The following is a 20,746-nucleotide window of genomic DNA, read 5'->3' on the forward strand; positions in this document are numbered from 1 at the left end:
TGAGAAATGACTAACATTGCTATCAGTACCCTTCCTGTTTAACATCTTGATCCTGTACGTTCCCATCAGGGTAGTTAAAACCCACAGAAGATGATTCACTGACCTTACACGTTATTATCCCTTTGAACTGTGTTTAGCAAGGTTGTGTTGAAGGTTGTGAGAAAAGGAGAGCGTACTCATGGGTTGAGAATGTTTTGCGGGAGAGATTTTAAAAGGAAAAAGTCGTTAAGCTTCTCACAAGCATCGCTGTACTGTATGTCTCTGAACGACACACAGGACATTCCAGGCATATTTTCCACAACAAATTAAATGGCTAAATGCCGTGCTATATCTTCTGTGATCTCTGTGAGTAGCAGCAGCTAAGCGAGTGTGAGCTTTGGTTGTGGAATGGGATAGTTTGGCCGTCTGCCTGATGACTGAGGGAAGGGCAATTGTATTGTCCTCTTCCCGGTCTCCAACGAGCTCTTAGAGAAACACACACACACAAACACAGAGATAATACGTGAGCTGTAATGACTCCAGAAACTTTCCTCCACAGCTTGTCTCATCTGACACACATCACCCGATCTCTGTCCCCGAGTCCTCTCACTCCGTCTTTCTATACATAGCATTAGATCAGAAGCATGTACACTCACACAATCCAATCCACCCCCTCTTATCACATGAAGTGATAGGTTTCCTTTACTGCAGGTTTGAAACCATGGACACACACAAGTGACGTATAAAGGCATTCCAGGCCCAGGTCAGTCCGTTCTCCAGTTGTTCTGTGTCAATGTGTGTATCGCTGTGTGTATCATGTTCGCGTACAAGACAAAGATTACAGATAGAAGGAGAGTAAAAGTGCCAAAACATAAGACCATATGTTTAACAACTGATTCATTATCACACTCACTCTGACGTCACAGCCTGTACAGATTCTCAGCCAAACAGCCGACACGTAACTCCACTCAGGTGTGTGTGTGTGTGTGTGTGTGTGTGTGTGTGTGTGTGTGTGTGTGTGTGTGTGTGTGTGACTCCACAGACAAGCCCTCTTTGGGAATGATCTTTTCAACAAGTTTACTGAGGTATTGCACCAGGATTGACATCACAGTAAGAATGTCTGGACTTTTTTCCTGCTCTGACACAAAGCAGCAGCTCATCAAGATGAGCACGCATGAGTTGAAAAAAAAAGAAAATAAAAAGGTCAAAAAAGCACAAGTACGACTCGCAAAGGGATTATTGTCGAGATGGGAAGTAAATCTAGCATTACTTAGAGGCCGAGACGAAAAGAAACCACAGTTTACCCCAAAAGGGAGTAATCCAGAATTCAGATATAAATAGCAAATAAGGAAATATTTGATGTGCAAACATTGGATGGATGATGGAGAGCTTAAAATCTAGTTTATCTAAAGAGAACTTGCAGAATGAAAGAAAGAATGACAGACAGACAGACAGGCTTCACTTTGGGTATAGTACTTTGTACTATATACTGATCAATGAGGCTAATGTATGTAGATGGATCTGCACTGGAGCTGCAAATTCCACATATTTTGTACTGATATTTAGTGTTTCCACATGAGTTCTTAAAATAACCATATTAGATCCCTAGCCCTAGTAATATTTTGAATTTACACAATGGCTATTAACTTGATAATGTTACCCATCACAATTGCAATTGGCAGATTGCAACCTGATGAATAAAATCTTCTGGGACAAACTTATGAATTTGGACTATAAACCTTTCCAGGTATTCAGTGTTCAAAGCATAAATGTATTTTGAATAATTTGTGCAACAAGCATATGTTTTGGTAGACTCGGCTAATAGCTAATCTTTGCTGTAATCAAAGCCTAATCTCGGTATCATGTCTAGAGATGGTTCACTTTAAAATGACAACAGGAAAGATAAACTAAGATAAAAGTATTACAGTAACCTGAATAGCTATATTAGCCTGCAGCCACAAGAGTAGACGAGAAGATGGCCTGTAGGGAGTGTTTCCCACAGAAGTACAGTTTCATGCTTGAGTTTAGGTTTCAGGGAAAACAGAGGGATTGTTTGTTGCTAGAAAATGTTTCAGCTGCACTGTAACAGAGCGTTGCTAGGTTAAACACAAGAAATATTCAGTACTGTAGTTGTAAGGGCACTGAGATAGATGTAGGACGCTGCTGGGTCACATATTTGCGTAAGGACACGGCACAGGTTTTTTATCCTCTCTCTCTCCCTCTCTCTCTCTCTCTCTCTCTCTCTCTCTGTCACTTCTGTCTCGATCTCCTCTCTCCTTATGCGTCCGTCTTTCTCTTCTCTTTCTCTCCCTCCCTCTCTCTCACACACATACACACACACACACACACACACACACACACACACACACACACACACACACACACACACACACACACACACACACACACACAAAGACATAGATCAATGACTCATTCATTTTCAGCCCTGGGTCACTTAAGCAATTATAAACACCACAGGAGTTGATGTGATAGCGCGGTTAAGAGACGTACGGGAGAAAGAGGTCAGGGCATAACTGTCTTTGATACATAATCAGCAGAGGACAGTGAGGCTCTGTTTTCCAAACGATCATTCAGAGTTGGTCGGCCAGAAAATGCAGGAGACGTTACGTAATAAAACATGGTATTTTTGTCTCTTTGCAAAGTTTAAACAAGCATAACATATCTAATAAAAGAAAAACTTTCTCTAAACACATTTCACCAAAACTAGGACACAAATCTGATAAGAATAATACAAACTGCGCATGAATTGCTTATTTGTGTTTGAATAGTGTGCCCAACAAAGTGGTGTTGAAGTAGATAGACAGAGGGAAGACGACACTCGATTTATTTTAGAAAGCAGTGAGGACAAAGGGGGGAGCAGGCAGTGGAGAAAGGACAAGGAGAGACATGTCAGAGCTCTGTGTGTGTGTGTGTGTGTGTGTGTGTGTGTGTGTGTGTTTGTTGTGTGCATATATGAGCTTTCAAGTGTCTGTATTTATGAGGATTGTGAGGAGCGTGTTCCCTCGCATGCATGCGAGTGTCAGTATGTGATCCTGAACAAATGTTTGGTAACCTTGACCATGTTCCAAGTGCAAAAGAGTGACCCATGACCAAGGAATAGAATATAGAGACCAAAGACGAAAGAGTTGGCACAGATGACGCATACAGTTATGTACAAGCTGTGCTGGTTCAGTGAGGTTTCAGAGCCACAGCACCTTTGCTTAACATGTGATCACTAATTGTGTAATACAACAACACGGTGCAGCTGGGAAACAAATCAAAAGGAAAGTAGAGTATTAGTATCTATATTTGAGGAATGTGACCTGCTCTGACTATCAATGTGCTTTCCAAAGAAAACAATGAATCCTACAAGAGACACAACAGGAGATTATCATAAGTTATCTTTCATGTTGAAATACTAACCAGTCACAGTCTTATGGATGAGCCAAATTGAATTTTTACTATATTTATGTGATGAAAGACGTACTTTTATGTCCTCAGACTCAAAAAATCAGATTAAAATGTAGGCATAACTCAAATGATATTAGTACACTGTTTAGGCAGAGACAAGGGAGTCTTAGTTATGCTGCATACTTGCCTGAATGTTGGAACGTGACCATGTTGTTGGATAATTGTTTGGACCTAAAGTTTTTATTATAGCACTCCGTCAGATAAGTCGAGCTATGTATTGAACCTCAGCGTCTTTTTAGTACTGACCGAAATGTGTCTGTGGAATCAAATATCAAAAACTGTCAAGTATCAAAATCTTGCTTTGAATGCTTCGTCAGACTCTTGTTGACCGTCTGATCAGATATTCAATGATCTAAATCATAACACTTTTTACAATTAATTGTGCCAAGATAACAAATAAACACATGCATTGAGAAGTTTCACTATTTCACTAAATGAAAAAAGTGTTTTGCACAATAAACATTACATTCCTTGTATTTCCATTCCCATTATTCAATTGTATTGAAACATGTAAGTTAATTTAAAGTCTACAACACTGTAATCCAGCCTTAAAGATCATTTCCAGCAGACAAGCGCTACTGGTAGATGAAACGTTGCTAACTTAGACCGAGTAAAGATAAGAGAACGTGACCATCATCTTTGCAGCACATGTAGGCAAAGCGCCTAATTAATTAATATCACGGCCCAAAAAATGGCGCCATGAGGCAACATGTTAGTGTTCATAATCCTCTAATTCTCAACACTGTCCTTGCCATCTTTTATGGAAAGTCTACAGAGGAGTGGGCATGTCCAAACCAAAGCTTACTACCAGAAATAAGACAGAGGTAACATAAATAAACTGTGAAGAGCGCCGCACCCACAGGGCAGTCAGGCCAATGAGATAAGTGACTGACCACTTCGCTGACAACCAAGACTTGTTTTCTCTGTCTGGCTCGTACTCATGCACATGCCTTCTTAGTCACATAAACGCATTAAGTTTAATACAAACCAGGCAGCAAATGTTGTCAACATTTCTTTTTCTTTGCAGATAAATCAAAATGGGTGAATTTTATAACTGATAACATTTAAATTTCAAGTGCAGAATCTAAGTAGCATACAGGACTTGACTCCGTACAGAAAGGTTGTTCTTGTTTGTATGACAGTTATAGTTTGTTACAATGTCTAAAATCAGGTCACCTTAAAGATGTGCACTCTGTCTTGCTTTCTCTGTCGCTTTTGGTTTTTCTTGCCCTGTCAACTACAAGTAAAATGCATCCTTCACTTTTAGTCATGACACTACTTTAGTGCTCGCTGTCATTCAGGAAACTCAGTCAATCATGAAAGACATACAAAGAGGTCACTATGGCAATGCAGCGTCATCTCAGGTCACATGGTTCAAAGCAAACTAGTTTTGCTTTTATATACATAGAGGTCCACTTAACCATGAACCTATTTTCAGTCCTATTCATCATCTCAGGTCTGAATCACTTAAGGTCAAATTTGAAAAATGTGTTAGATAACTTGCATGTTGTCAGCCCATATGAGAGACCAGATAACAGATAACAGGTAACCTTCAACATTTATCTTCTTGAGATGCCCAACTACAGACTGACAAAGGCCAGATGCAAACACTTGCATTCAAAAGTCACACGTTGCCGACTTTTCCATGCTTTATCTCATCGCACCTAACACACTCTGGGTTTTAAAGTGGGAAAGGCACTCCAATAGGTGTGAAGCTAACATGATTATATGAACATTGGATAATTCCCAAATCCTCATCTTTCTACTTTCCCAAACTAAAGCTAACTCAAAAGTCTGCGTACACAGACCTGCATTTAAACGGTTGGGTGGAGCGGGGTTTAAGTTGTTCAAGCCAGGGAGCACGTCACTGTCTTAGATACATAAGCAGTCATGCAAACAAACAAAGATGCATAGACTGTCACAAACATAGCTTAGAAACACATACACAGATACTTCAGGCGGGTGTTTAATTCGGTTATCTTGATGAGAATTAGCTGACTTAGAGAGATAACGCTCACTTGTTTCTGCATTGCACATGCATACATGGCACAAACACACCCACCCTAACACAAACAGCTTATCACTAGAATTATCCCGTACATAAATCTACTCACAAAACTACTGTAAATGTTGTAAGCTCAGTGATAACAATTATGAAAGACAAAGCGATGATGAGAATTAGTGAAAGAAGCCTTGGTACAACAGTAAATAACAGAAGAGAGGAGAGCAGGCCAGATTGAGGAGGCGGTATGCTTTGTCCAGCTGAGTACTGCTTTTGGTAGTCATTCAAGAAGATGGCTCATACAAACCTAACATTGCCAGATTCACAGCTTTTAAAATGACAAAAAGAGCTACATTCTGCAGTCAGCTCTAACACTAATATCAGGTTTCTGTGTAGCTTCACTACACTTTACACCCTCAAACCAGATAACGTACTATCTGTGATCTGTGCCGCCCGCTCAGAGAACTACTACCCTCAAAGACCTAATTAATGTGTCTTCATTTCACACAAATGGGATTTCCTGCTGGGGAGGTTGTAGAACAGATACATACACTGACAATGTGAGAACAATGTGAGAACAATGTGAGAACAATGTGAGAACACTGTGAGAACAATATGAGAACAATGTGAGAACACTGTGAGAACAATATGAGAACAATGTGAGAACACTGTGAGAACACTGTAAGAACAATGTGAGAACACTGTAAGAACAATATGAGAACAATGTGAGAACACTGTGAGAACAATGTGAGAACACTGTAAGAACAATGTGAGAACACTGTGAGAACAATGTGAGAACACTGTAAGAACAATGTGAGAACACTGTAAGAACAATGTGAGAACACTGTAAGAACAATGTGAGAACACTGTAAGAACAATATGAGAACAATGTGAGAACACTGTGAGAACAATGTGAGAACACTGTAAGAACAATGTGAGAACACTGTGAGAACAATGTGAGAACACTGTAAGAACAATGTGAGAACACTGTGAGAACAATGTGAGAACACTGTGAGAACACTGTGACAACAATTTGAGAACACTGTGAACCCTGCAGGTTTGACATGCTGCTGGGCAACCCCCCCCCCCCCCGAACACATTTGTCCAGCGTTGTTCTGATCCATTTACAGCTCTGCCTCAGAGTACCACAATGTTAATATTACCTTACGATGTTAAAGCCACAGGGCAGTTTCTTAGTTAGAAATTAGTGCTGACAGGAAAGGACAAGTTGAGACAGGAGGGGGAGGGCAGGGCGATTTGTGCCCCTGGCATTGCACTCTGCATCCTGCATTTATCGGGAGCCATGTGCAGACAGGAGAATGTATAGTGACACAACACAATGATTCCTTTGCTGTTTTACAACCTTGTGTTTGAGACAATTTAACTGGCTGAATAGACAGTGAGTTCTAATTACATTAAAGTACACTGAGGGTAAGACACCAGGGTCATGACAACTACAGCAAGTGTCATGTCGTTATTGAGCCTGTCTGATGAAGCACAAAATACACTGGAGTTAAGGACAGAACAAATCTAATCTGACCATAGAACATGTCATGCACAATAACTCTGTAACTGACATTTACAGGGTAAAGAAAGTATCTACAGCAAACCACGGGGTTGGCAGAAAGTTTTGATTAAGAAGAAAAGGGGAAAGCGTTCAGACGGCACTTCAACGATCCACAAACACAACACGCAAGCAAACTCAGAAAAGGAAGGACTCGGGAAGAAACCGATGAGGCAGAGAAAAAGTATTTGAGAGAGCAATAAACAGGCGGATGGAGAACAATAGAGCACAACACACGCATGCACAGCAGGATTAACATGGAAATGTTGTCAGCAGGACAAAGTTCGCCGTCTATTTACCATATTCCCTCTGTGTTCTTCAATGAGCTGGTGGAGCGCGACCGTGGTTTAAGAATGATACTCATGGTCTGGCTTTTCCTTCCACATTACATCTGCAAACACACTCACACACCCCCTCTGAGCCACCTAGACACCTCTGACCAGCCCTCTGTTCTGGTCCGACTACAGTTCTCACTGGTCTAAAGGGATCCAGTGGGAACTTCCTTCCCTCAGGGTAAGTCCGATGGAGTCGTCAGGTCGGCCAAGCGAGAGTAGAGTCAGATCAAACCCTCCGTCCAAGAATATCCCACAATGCTGCTGCTACTCCTCGAGCTCTGATCGTTTGACAGTAGGAGGTTCTTTATCCTGCTCTCCCTCCCTTCCTCTGTCACTCATTTGCACTTATCTTTCTTGCTAGTTCAACATGAGATCTGCCTCTTTCCTAATCCAGCCATTTCATGTCCCCGAGTCTCTTTTCCCCTCCCTCCTCACCTCTGTCTCTCTTTCTCTCTTTTCACGACTGTGTCCCTGTGTTTGAGTTACATGACTCTCCTGTGCTGTCTCTCTGTCTCGCTGCTTCTCTGAGCTGCAGCTTGGGTATGTCTGGAGTGGGAGGGGTTTGTTTTGGTAGTAGTAATTCCTTGAAAGGGCGGGACTTGTATCCTCCAGCAATCTTAACAATGGTCTCAAGTGTCAATCACTCGGCACAGTAACCTAAAACTAACAGCCAAAGCATGTCAATGATCTGGAGATGATTATGTACAAAGATACTGTTGGCTGACTTCCATCAGTCCAAAGAGAGAAGCAATAAATTGAATAAACAAGGGATTTACTGAAATGCTTTTTTTTGGCAAGAGTTAGAACTACAGTAAGGATTTAGAATATATTGGCCCATGGTAGCATTAGTGAAATTGAGAATAATGTGTGGGTGTGAAAATATGTGTTAGAAATGAGGACAAAATGCTTTTTTCTATTAATCGTAGCAAGCTATTTCAATAATAACACATGCTATAGCTGACTTGCAAACGTATTGAACTGCATTGAATACAGCATTTTTTTCAATTTGCCTAAATAGTTTTAATTACCTTTTAATTTTGTAAGTGATAATTATCCCAAAGTTTGTAATTTGTATAATTGAATAATTGTATGTATAAATATCTTATTTTCAATTTTTCAAAACAGGTTTTTTGCAGTGTTAACCCTCTGATGGAAGGCTCTGCAGCTAAAATGTGTCCCAAAGTTTGAGATCCTTTTTAAAGCCACTTTGTGCTACCCTCTGCACAAAAGTCTTACAACTCAGTGACACACAGCACTCAGGTACACTGCATATCTTTCCCCAACAGCCTTTAAACTTTCATTTACTACATGAAGTCATGAGTTGTGTGAACTGAATCTATTTCAGCACTCTCTTCCAAGACTTTTCATTATATTCCGACTCAACATAATAGTTTTCCTTTACTTCTTATCGTACCCAAGACAGAGTAGGTTATTTTGATTTTAATGTGCTTATTTTCCCGTAACAAACATCAGCAGTGCCTCGCTGGCAACGCAATAGAATCATTAGTGTGTTGCTATCTATGAAGTAGGTGCGAGTGTGGAGCTCAGATGGCATCGTCTGCTGCTAACATTAGCAGTCCACCAGCAGGCAGGCAGGTGTGTCAGCTGTCTGGCATGTCAATCACACATGAAGAAGTAACACCAAGAAAGCTACTCAACCTCTGTATGCATGTGATTCATGTGTGTAGCTTGTAGTATGTAGGCGGATCAAAATGAAAACGAGACATAATTGTATGCGTGCGGTATTTTGGACTGTTAAACAATACAAAACATTCACAGACACTTATAAGGAGTGTTCTGTTTTCAAGTATTATGCTGCATCTCCACATCCTGCACTAGCACTGCAGACAATTATTTCTGTCGTTCTCTCTGTTGCAGTTTTGGGGGTAACGTGAAAACAGTTTTAAATGTAGGACTGTGTCCCTAGTCGTAGATCCAAGAAGTTAAAACAAACAGTAAAAACACAACACATGTAATGATGAACACTGAAGGATCAGCATACACATTATGCCAGCCCTTTCATCTTGAAAGCAGTGAGATTATTTACATGTCATCAATACTGAAAACTGGCCGTAGGCGTTAGTAACAAGAGATGGACATCAGTCAGAGGATGCTTCTCTTTAGTGTTTTCTTTGAGAGGGAAACACATCCATCTGCAGCTCTTACAAGGGAAGAATAAATTGTTCATTGCACCCATGGACTCATAATACTGTGGTTATCCACTTCATGAGTATATTACGTAGATGTGCTTTTATGTCACGGAAGAGCTGAGGCAGACATGAGAAAAGAGTGAGTCAGATGGCGTATGCTATTTTCTAGTATACGCACATGCAGAGGAGCTCACATGCAGTAACGTGCAAAAATGACTCATGGACAAACGCATGGCCACTGTACATGCAGACACCTCTTAGCAAATAATAACACAACACATTCACCTCAAATAAATACTGAACTAGGCCCTGCACTGCTAATCTATAATCTAAAAGTATTTTAGATCAATGTATTGATTTAAAGGATGTCTTCCTTCCATATCACCATTGTTGATAGCTGATACTGTATTTGTTATGCAAAAATATGACCATGTGTATGGAGCACTTCCAGTGAGTTACAGTGAATAGGCACATCTAATGCTTACAGTGTACCGTGGCAGAATGAGGGAGTTTATAGCTTGGTCAAAGTGGTGAAACTAATCCTATTAACACGGTCTGCACATTCCATGAGGTCAAGGAAATAGCAACAAAAGAGAAGCGTTTCCTTAAGAAAACTCTTTACTCTGCATTGAAACCACATGAATCCTAAATGAAAACACAACAGACGACATGACGACAATACCAATGCAAACATTATTTAACCCATGTCACCATACTGAGTCCACAGAGAGAAACTGAACACATTATTTACATTCAAACACAGATCTGTTTAGATAGAAGCAATCAGAAAACTGGGACTTAAATCAGTAATGAACTGACTCTGAGCATACGAGAGTCACACCATCGCTTCTTGTTTTCCTCTCTGTGCGGTCTTTAGCCCACAAGTTCATGCAGCCATCCACATAGACACACGCTCAAACATAATGAGTATTTACTTTTACACTACTGCCATCCCCAGGAAGCAGAGGTGTAAGACACAAACACAAATGATGAACCTGCTCAACAGGAGTAGATTTTGCAGGGAAGAATGTGCTTGGCCTACAGATCAGAATCAAATGATATATTCAGCATGAAATCCATCTCACTCGTACTACTTAGAACACTATGTAACTCCCTGTATGCCAAAAAAGATCAATATGTTTGCCTTAAAAGACAATATAATGTATGTTCTTCTCAACACAGATCATGTTTTTATGTAAGAGGTGATAACTCGTCTTATTGAAATAATATACCAACAACAACCTGATGCCAAAGCTGCAATGATCTTTATTTATACATGTATCATCATTATACAGTAAAAAAAAAAAAGCCTCCCATTAATCATACATATATTTTCCCAATAATGTAATTTCTACATACATCACCATATTCAATACGTATCTAATTATTTGTAATGCATTTTTTTGTTTCTGTCTTTTGAGATCTGTTTTAAGTTTTGGGGAAAAAAACAATTACCTTTTTATTAAGAGCCCAATAAAACCAGCAAATAATGTAATAATAAAGTAATTAATAAGCAAAACAGAGGCAGCATTCATGTAAAAGGTATTACATTAATTGTAGGTATTACATTAATTGTAGGTAAAATGTATTATGTTAATGGTTACTTATTAAACACTTATTGCACCATCTAATAAGAACTAATTAATTCTATGATTATTCTGTTATATCAAATTCTGTGCAACTCAGAGAACCGCTGCCACCTAGTGCTAAAATGTATATAATAAATATCATAAAAACCAGTTGCATAGATGTAGCGACCAGTTATTGATTTTTGTTTAATAAAAGACCTCTCCCATGATCCAGCTTCAGTATACGTTGCACATACACACACTCAGTAAATGCTGATATAAATAGCACTCAACTAAGGAGCAGGCAGTGAGCACAGGTGGCTGGTCCACAGTATTGACAAGGCTCCATCCATATCTATATGTCTACAAGCCATTACCGTTGCTTCATATTCAAACACACGTACACAATTTACCTCCCAATTTACCATATGTTTATGCACACACACGTATGTACATCAGAGGATAGCACATTTTAGTTTTGTCCGGGGTCGCTGAGTACGTATTAGTCAGAGCAATGCAGTATGAAATGGGTCTAACAAGGTCTTGACATTTTCTGTGTGAGCTTTAATGGACAGAGAGTGCTCTGATGATTAGTGTACGCACTGCTGTTGTTAGTGAACTGACTTGTCTTCCTGATCACCTTGATGCTTTAGATGACTGGATGAAACCTGCTTATTTATCATTTGCCTGGCTCTTAACTATGGTTTGTAAAAGCAGAGAAGCTGCTCCTCATGGAACACAGAGAGACACAAACACACACACACACACACACACACACACACACACACACACACACACACACACACACTTCAGGTCAACAATATAGGTTTAGCAGAGTAAACAGTAGAGCTACAGCTTCGACAGAGCTCTAACAACACCACCAGCCACCAAGCAACCACCATTTACACAATGCTCTGTTGGTAACACTGTTCCAGCTTGGTGTTGTCAAGCTATTCATCAGCTAATGTTCTGATAAGAGAGAACACACACACGTTGTGTACATTCATGCAAGTCATACAAACACATAAATCCACAAACTTACACATTACATACTCGAAGTTTACACTCAAAGAGCAGACGGATACTAAGCTCGGCTGACATTCAGTTTCACCTGAGTTGTCTTAATACTTCTTACTCTCAAACTCAACGTTCCACATGCAAGCAATGGGTGGATATTAACTATAGAGAAAGAGCAACACAAGCTGAGCTACAATAAGCAACAACACTCAATATCTAACTATGTAACCAATGCAGATCATATGAAATAGTTCCACATGAAAACAAATCCTCACAAAAGCATGTAGGCTAAGGTCACATCATCGACACGCTGTCCCCCTTCCCTCCCACAAACAGGTTCAGTCCCAGAGAGCAATCATACCCTCTCCTGCCACGAGGTTTGATGTCGATGGGCTTGTTTGTGGCGAAGGGTGAGCCGTTGGAGCAGGCGTGGCGGTAGCGGGCTATCCTTTCCAAAGATAAATTATCTGAGTTCACAGGCAAACTCATTTTAGTGAGGCTCTTAACCACTGCCACACACTGACTCACACATACACACACACACACTTGTGCCAAGACATAGAGAGAGAGAGAGAGAGAAAAGATAGAATTACAATCCTGATGAAGCTTAAAAGGAGGGAGGGGTGTGTGAGAAGAGGTGGGAGAGGAGAGAGGAGAGGAGAGGGCTCAGCATGGGTGTGACTTGATCGGGAAAGGAGAGGGAGGAGCAAAGTGCAGCGTTAGAGCAAACTAATTGGTCTTTTCTCTGTCATCATCATATGTTTCATATGAATCATATGTTTATGATGATATTGTAGACTTGCTGCAACGTTACATACCCATGTAGTGTCAATCTCCCTCAGTTAAAGCCTTATGATGGATAAGAGGAGTAAGTTGATTAGTGTACAGTAAAAATGAAAAGTACTGCAGAATTAAGTTCTCACTGCCAGTGATGCTGGAGTGCATATCTTCCATACTGCCTGCTTCTCCATGCACACTGCCAGGAGGTCCATTTGTACCAGAACCCTGACTTGATTATTGTATTCTGTTCAGCACACATTGATCTATTTTTGGACCTTAAATATCTCGGAAGGGCTATTCTTTACCTGACAGGTGCAAGAAGTGGTACAGTTAAGTGAGGAAGAGCAACTTCACCTGCAGTCATTTTTTTATTTTAAAATGTTGTCAGTTCTCTTGGGAGAGATTGTTTGAGTTGTGTGTGTGTGTGTGTGTGTGTGTGTGTGTGTGTGTGTGCGTGTGTGTGTGTGTGTGTGAGAGATGTATTTATTTATATGTTAACACAAAACATATTGATGTATTGTAACAGGCTACCAAATAAACATTTCAATACACTTTAAAAAAGTGTTTTTATCTTTGTTCTTCATCTGTTTTTGTAAGTTGCAGGGAGCCTCTCTGAATCATGACCTGCCATCCAACCGTAAGCTTTATACACTTTATATGCCCTCACAGTATGGCATATAAAACATACTGACTTCCCAAATATATGCTTCCAAAATCTAACAAGCATGAGTAATATGATTAAAAATAACTGCTGATTAGCACAAAAGTGAACAAATTGATACAGAAAACAAAGCATGACTATTATAGAACATAAACTGTACAACTATTTCTGGTTAAATAAGTGTTTGAAATACTGATAAAACCAACAACAAGATGACTAGGTCACTTCATGTCAGGGCATTATTTTGACCTAAAAAAGTATAATTTTATTCAACAAAATGTAATGTAAGTACGCCAGCACCGAGCCTCGTCTCATTCCTTTCCAAACATTGGTTATAGCTACTTTCCACCACTAGGGGGGAGCAGAGTACCACAATAAACAATCTGGAACAGCAGTGAAAACCTTGTATCATGAGAAACACATGTCAAATGAACAGTAACTACAATTTGAGCCAACAGCAAGAATTAGTATAGCAGATATATGTAGTATGTTAGCTTTTGAAAACAAAGCATACCGCTGTGTTTGTAGATGGCAAAATATTTCAAGCTGTGAGTGAAACTGATTCAATTGAGCATGCATATTTATGAGTATTGTTATGTGTCATCGTGTAGTATCATTTTCAGACACTTACACCACTATCAAGATACAAGATAAATCACTCCCGACTGATAAATCAGTTAACTGCTGAGAGCTGCCAGCAGGGGGCAGTCTGCTCTGCAGAGAAACTGCAGTAACAAGAGCTCAACCATCAGCAGCTCTAACACACAGAGCCAAGAATCTCTGCGGATTCACGGCTTCTGCTCAGCTCTGATTGAAGCAGCAAGCATGTGACAACAGCTCCTGGGTGGACAGGGAGGCTGTCAAAGTCACAGATGCAACGACAGACACAACAGGCTTCAACACTCGCACTGAACATCTGAACATGAGCACACACACTACAACATGTACAGCCAGATAAAATGCACACAGAGATCAATACATCGAGGCTTCACAGATCAATTGCTCCCTCTGACAGACACACAACCTGTAACACAAGCATATGTCTGCCTATCTGCCTGACACACTGTCAGTGGCAGCGACGAGCTGTGACAGAGCGCCAGGTGACGGTGCGACTGTCGTCACTCAGTGTCCCTGAGGCTCAAAGCCATACAACCAGAACCACTGTATCTGAATGTTGAAACGTGTACATACAAGCAGCTTTTCAGAGACTAGGTGTGGGTAATGTAGTTCAACTGTATATTCTCAGTTTCAATGATGTATTGCAAATCATATCTTAAAAGGGATGCAGGTACTGGGAATATTGGGAGAGAGAAAGCCATACAATCATAGATTCAACATTTTTAATAAAGTTAAAACTGAATAGAGTAATCAGTGATGAAAATGAGCAGGCAGGGATGCAGACTCCGCAAGTTAAGTACCAAAGTGCATAAACAGCTAATTGACTGGCTGTTAGCCAGAGAGACAGGGAGGGCTTTGTGAAACGCTCTCCTCTCATGACTGGTAGGGTCAGCCACCTTGTTATAAGCTTAGGATCGATGCATATCTAGTCTTAAGAGCCATGGCAACTGCACTTGCACTGCGGTTGAAATTATTTTTGAATATGATTACAAAGACTGGATATTTGTTCGATCCAACGCTCCTCCAGTCCGCATGTCATACTGTCCTTGGGCAAGATACTGAGCCCAGAATTGCTCCCGAAGGCAAAGCCATCGGTGTGTGAGTGTGTGTGAATGACCATAAGGTTAAACCCTTGTTTGGCAACCCGGCCATCAGTGTGTGAGTTAATGTGTAAATGTTGACATGAAGTGTAAAACGCGCTTTAAGTGGCCGGATGCAAGGCACTGTATAAATGCAAGTCCATTTACCATTTAAGACAAGAAGCAAACTTTGACAACATTTTTTATTTGAACTACGAACTATCTGATAAAATAGTCAAGATGAATATACATCTGAGCAGACATTTGATGCCAGCTTTCAGTATTTGACAGTTTTTAATAATGTGCAACAGACACAAAGAATTGGGTTTCTTTCTGAAGACAAATATTAAGATGGACTAAGAGAGAGGACAATGGCAGCTTTGTTGGCTCTCAGTTGCAAAGATTTGTCCAGACAGAGAATACCACAGAAAGTGGCAGGGAGGGGTGGGATTTGCTTCCTACCAATCTTTCAGGTTCAGCAGCTTCATATTGAATTGTTTAAGAAAGCAACAGGCAGCAGTGATATAGACATAGTGCCACGGAAAAGAAGGTATAACTATGTCTTTAAGCTGCTGCTGCAGCTTAGTGCCATGGTAACTGCACTTCCATTGAAATGATTACAATGGTTTGATGTTTGTTTTCAAGTATGTAAATCAGCAAAATAAACGTGATTAAGAGAAAACAACGGATTCATGCGGCACTGAATTTGTGTGAATTAAACGTCTCTCAGCTAATCATGGTGCTTCAAAACAGCTGTTATTATGTGTGTCAAGGAGCAATTCCTTCACCTCAGCGAGACACGCACTTCCTGTCTGCCTTTACGGTCCCCTGCTAGATTCATGTTTATAATGTGGTTGCCATGGTGACCTGGCAGAAATCAAAAAGGGACAGGTAGGTCCTGACAACCAATCAGGTACAGCCTTCAGTTGCTAAGGATAGAGCGGCAGAATGTGTAATGAGAAAACGAGGCTGACAGGGGGCTTCTCAGAGGGTCAAGGATGGAAAGATGGAGTGAAGCTGTCGACACTGATTTATTGGAGGTTTAAAGATGTACATGTTAGCATACCCGCAAAGGGATCAACCCAAACACTTCATTGTAGGATGTGTTGTTCAGGCCAATAAATGTAATATTCACAGCAGCCACGCATGACTTACCTTTGCTCTATTTATACATCCATCTGACTCACAGACTGGAGAGAGGATTTAAACTGGATGAACTATTGTTTGTCTCACAGACTCACGAGAGCACAAAGGAGTATTGAAAGCAGCCCCAGCCACAAAATAATAATAAAAAAAGAAAATAGTCTGGAGAAGCGTGACCGCTGAAGATAAGCCCAACAAAAGCTCTTACTTGTGCTGTGCATGTGTGTTCTGCAAGTGTGTGTGTGTGTGTGTATCTGGCTGCTTACACTGACAACATGACTGTGTCGTGATGTTTTAAGGCTGAAGTGATGCTGGACAGTATGAATGTGAGAACCATGTACTGAGGCCAGCATGAAGAAATCTGGCTCAGAGGCAAAGAGTTTTATAACAGGCTGTGAAACTAACCATTATTTTCATAATTGACTAATCATTGAATTATTTTCTTCGTTAGAAAATTTGAAAAGTGAAAATTGCCTGTCACAATTTCCCCAAGGTCATGTCTATTGCTTGGTTTTGTTTTGCTTTTATCAGACCAACAGTCCAAAACCTGACCTTTCTGGTGCGATAGAATCACATTGTTAAGAACTGTGAAGAGCTCAAGATGAGGAAGCATCTCACAACAGCTTTTACTCCATGACAATCATCATGTGCACACATACGGATTCCATGCAGACTTGGTTTATGTCTCAGGGCTCAAACATATCTAAATCTTAATTTGGTAAATTGAGGTAAAAGTCACATATTCTGCACTTTAGGAGCAATAATATCATGATAGAGTAATGGACATCAGACACCGTCTTGGCCGGCAAAGTGGGACACAGTTTGTTTTTATGTATGCGTTACTGGAGAGATGATAGGTGATAACAGGACGCAGACACACATTGGCTGCACAGCTTTCTCAATAGGCTCTTGGATATCACACATGAACACGCACGGTTCAAGCTGTTGTGCACTGCAAGTACATGGTGAAGCTAATGGGTTTAACTTGGCAGCAGTCCCAATGATGTCAGAGTAATTCCTCATTAAAACCCTGATGACATCTGATGAGACTGTGTCAGAGCTGAGCCACTTGCTTACAGAGAAGTTCGTAGAGTGTGTGTCTAAGCCTGGACTATATGCGTGTGTGTGTGTGTGTGGGAGGGAGGGATACCCTGCCAGTGAGCGCCAAGGGTGTCCTCGCCATAGTCCAGGTAATCCAGGTTAAGATGTTCCTCAAAACAAACACAGGGAGCACTAACGTCACAGGGGCTCACCTTAATTATACTACGTCCTCATATACAGATGATTAAGTATACCTTCCCAATCACAAAAACAACTTTAACCTCCAGACAGAGGTGCAAGGAGATTGGTGCAAAAATGTGAGTCCTACATGTAGACATTTAAGACTTACTTTAAGACGGTTAAATGTTTTGTCTAATTGTGCTTATATTATATCAGGACCCCCTTGAAAACAAAATGGTACATCTCAAGGGGTTATTCCAAATAAAGAATTTCCCAACAATGAAAAAACAACACAACTGGAATTACGCTTTGTCTTGAAAGACTTAGCTGCTTTGAGTCGTGTTAAAGCATTGTTATATCCTATTATAAAAATAGAAGCATGTCGTCCATTTTTCCTCTGTTTTGTCTTCCACTCCTTGGATTGCTGCATCACAGTGTCTAGGTTTTGCCACAAAGAGTGAAAATATCTACAAAAGACGTTGATTCAAGCTGATAGATGAGCCACAAATATGCAAATAATAGGGATGTGGAACGGTGCATAAGAGCATTTCAGAGCAACTTTTCCTAGTTGCTTGTTTCCAGTGTATCAAGGACATAATCAAAATGGAATAATTGTAGTGAATCACCTAGGCTGCATGCCAGGGTCTGAATTTAGTGTGAACAGGATGAATCTCTCCTTGCAGGTTTTAAAATGACTAATTGGTGGTGGTGCTGATGTAAATGCATTTTGACCCTTTATACTCCATATGTTTATATTGTCAAGAGGAAAAAGAGTGACTTTATCTTGCTTATGCGCCCTGAAGATCAACCAAACAAGTTCCCTAATCTCAATAAAAGCACATTTGGGAGGACATGAAACAGGATCTTTGCAACTTGAATGTGCTGCTGGAAAGAACAAAATCCCTGTGGATCAGTCAGCTAAATGGGGTCAGTACTGGCTGAGCGACCAAATGAAGTGGATGGCAGAAAGTGGAAATTAAGTGTACTGTAGATATTCAGTGCCGTCTCAAATAATCCTTCATTGTCCGTGTTCATGCCTGTCCTGTTGAGTGTTATTCTACAGCCTGCAGTGTGAGAGTCTGTCTGTCCGGATGGATGAGAAGTGTAACAGTGAGGGTTGTGCAAGTGGGAGTGTATTTCCTCTAAGGAAGCACTGTACAATTGCATTCATAATTTACCAGAGCATGCAATAATACAGAGGAAGCTGAAAATATGTAGACTAAACATTGGTTATAGCAAGAGCTTGGATGTTCAGAATTTGGAAAGGAAGTCTGACACAATGCACCAATAAAACAGAAAAGCAGAAACAAACAATTATCAAATAAAACACTCAACTGTTCAAGTTATACTGACAGGGTTTTGTGTGAATTTAAACTCTGCAGCTCAACTCTATAATACAGAATTGTCTTTGCCAAAATAAAACACTAGAATAAAGACAACTCGACAAGTCATTCACCTTCCTCCTTCCTGTACCCTCACAGGTTTCCTAGTTGGCCTTAGATGGAATTGTAATACTGTATAAATTGTAATATTCCAAATCCAGCCAGGTATGTCTGAATGTGTGTGTGTGTGTGTGTGTGTGTGTGGTGTGTGTGCGTGTGTGTGAAGGGGACTCCCTCTCTGAGCCTAAACCTTCTCTAATCTGTTTGTACGCCTCCTCATATACGTCATCATGGTAATCCTAATCACCATCATTATCACGAGCAACTCCCTCCTGATAAGAACTTCGTCATCGTCATGCTTTCCTACCAATAAGAGGTATTTCTCACAATGTGTGTGATGTCTAATGTCTGTTACGCTAACCACAAGGGAGGTGGTTTAACTAAAAACAGCTGACAGAGTCTTCAAGGAATGAGTGCAATTTTCTTGGATAAGTAAAGACACCTTTGGAAATCAGAATCTAAAAAGGGATTACTAGTTAAGTTGTGGCCTCTCACAAAAGCAGCAGCCAAGAAATCAAAGCCAGATGACCCCCTACCTCCAAACACACACACACACACACACACACACACACACACACACACACACACACACACACACACACACACACAACCAGAGAGAGTGAGCAGTGACGCATAAACCCTTCAATGAAAACCCCAGGGCTAGGCCTCCACACTGTTTTTCTTGAAAACTCCACATTTTTTTGTTTCATTACAACTGTTTGTTTTTTAGCTGTGGTGGGAGTATGTAACAAGCCGCTCTGCTTTGTTCCTGCAGGAAAGAGTCTGGGCATGATAACATCTGTTGGCAATCCGCAGCTTTTGTTTAGGTCAAATAGTGACGTACGCGGCTGCACAGCTGGCACTCCAACTCGCCACTGAGTAACGCTCTTTCCTGATTTCTTTGTATTGTGCCACTGAATCAGCAATGTCATTTCAATGTCAGGAAAATTAGAAACTCATTTTATTCCCGGTTAGTATCAACAATTACTTTATAATACATTGTTGAAAGGTCCAGAGTAGAGTATCATGGTGCTCATTAGGGATGCAACTAAAGGTTGTTTTCATTGTGGATTAATCTGTTGATCATTTAATGTGCATAACATAGTGAAACATGTCAATCATAGCATCCATGTCCAAGAGGACACTTTCAGATTGTTTCATCCATCCATCCAGGAGTCCAAGACCAAAGATCCTCACTTAACAAGACATTTAAAAACATAACATACAAGAGTCTGAAAACAGTTTGGCTCGATTAATCCACTAATTGTTTCAATACTACAGGTCATCAGACACCTTGTTCATGATTTATAATTATTGACACCAACTCACTAATAAAATCAAAAGGCGCAGTTATTTTATCAACATTGAGATATCACAGTCATTCAAAACAGCTGACTACACAGACGTCTCAGGAAAATGAACCAGTGATTTACCTCCTTTCATCATTTTACATTTAACTAACATCACCATCTGGGGAAGTCCCAGCTCCCTTAGCTTGTAAGATTTCTGTTTTTGATTTATTCTGAGCTCATATAAGCACCTGCGGCTATCCCCTGCCTGCAATATGTCTGGCTGCCACCCTGTATTCTTATTGATGTGTCCATCTTCTTGCCTCTGTCCCATAGATCAACACAAGATTGAATGCCCTATCTCGCAGCTGCTGTGTGGACAACAGTGAGAGACAGCACCCGCCACGATGAATAAAATTGAAATGGA

General features: G+C 40.5%; 1 protein-coding gene across 5 annotated transcripts in view; it reads right to left on the minus strand.

The window, feature by feature from the left end:
• The window catches only part of pde4d (phosphodiesterase 4D, cAMP-specific), a 156,269-nt gene that overhangs the window by 24,039 nt on the left and 111,484 nt on the right, over positions 1-20,746 (minus strand). The window contains exon 1 of one of the 5 annotated variants that reach the window (XM_029439346.1): positions 7,316-7,593. The exons of the other annotated variants lie outside the window; for them this stretch is intronic. Coding sequence (XP_029295206.1) covers positions 7,316-7,380 — 65 coding nt within the window. The 5' untranslated portion in view covers positions 7,381-7,593. Of the gene's footprint in view, positions 1-7,315; positions 7,594-20,746 lie in introns of those variants that run through there. 5 annotated transcript variants of the gene reach the window in all.

Source organism: Cottoperca gobio, chromosome 9 (genome assembly GCF_900634415.1).
Source record: "Cottoperca gobio chromosome 9, fCotGob3.1, whole genome shotgun sequence".
Lineage (NCBI taxonomy): Eukaryota > Metazoa > Chordata > Actinopteri > Perciformes > Bovichtidae > Cottoperca > Cottoperca gobio.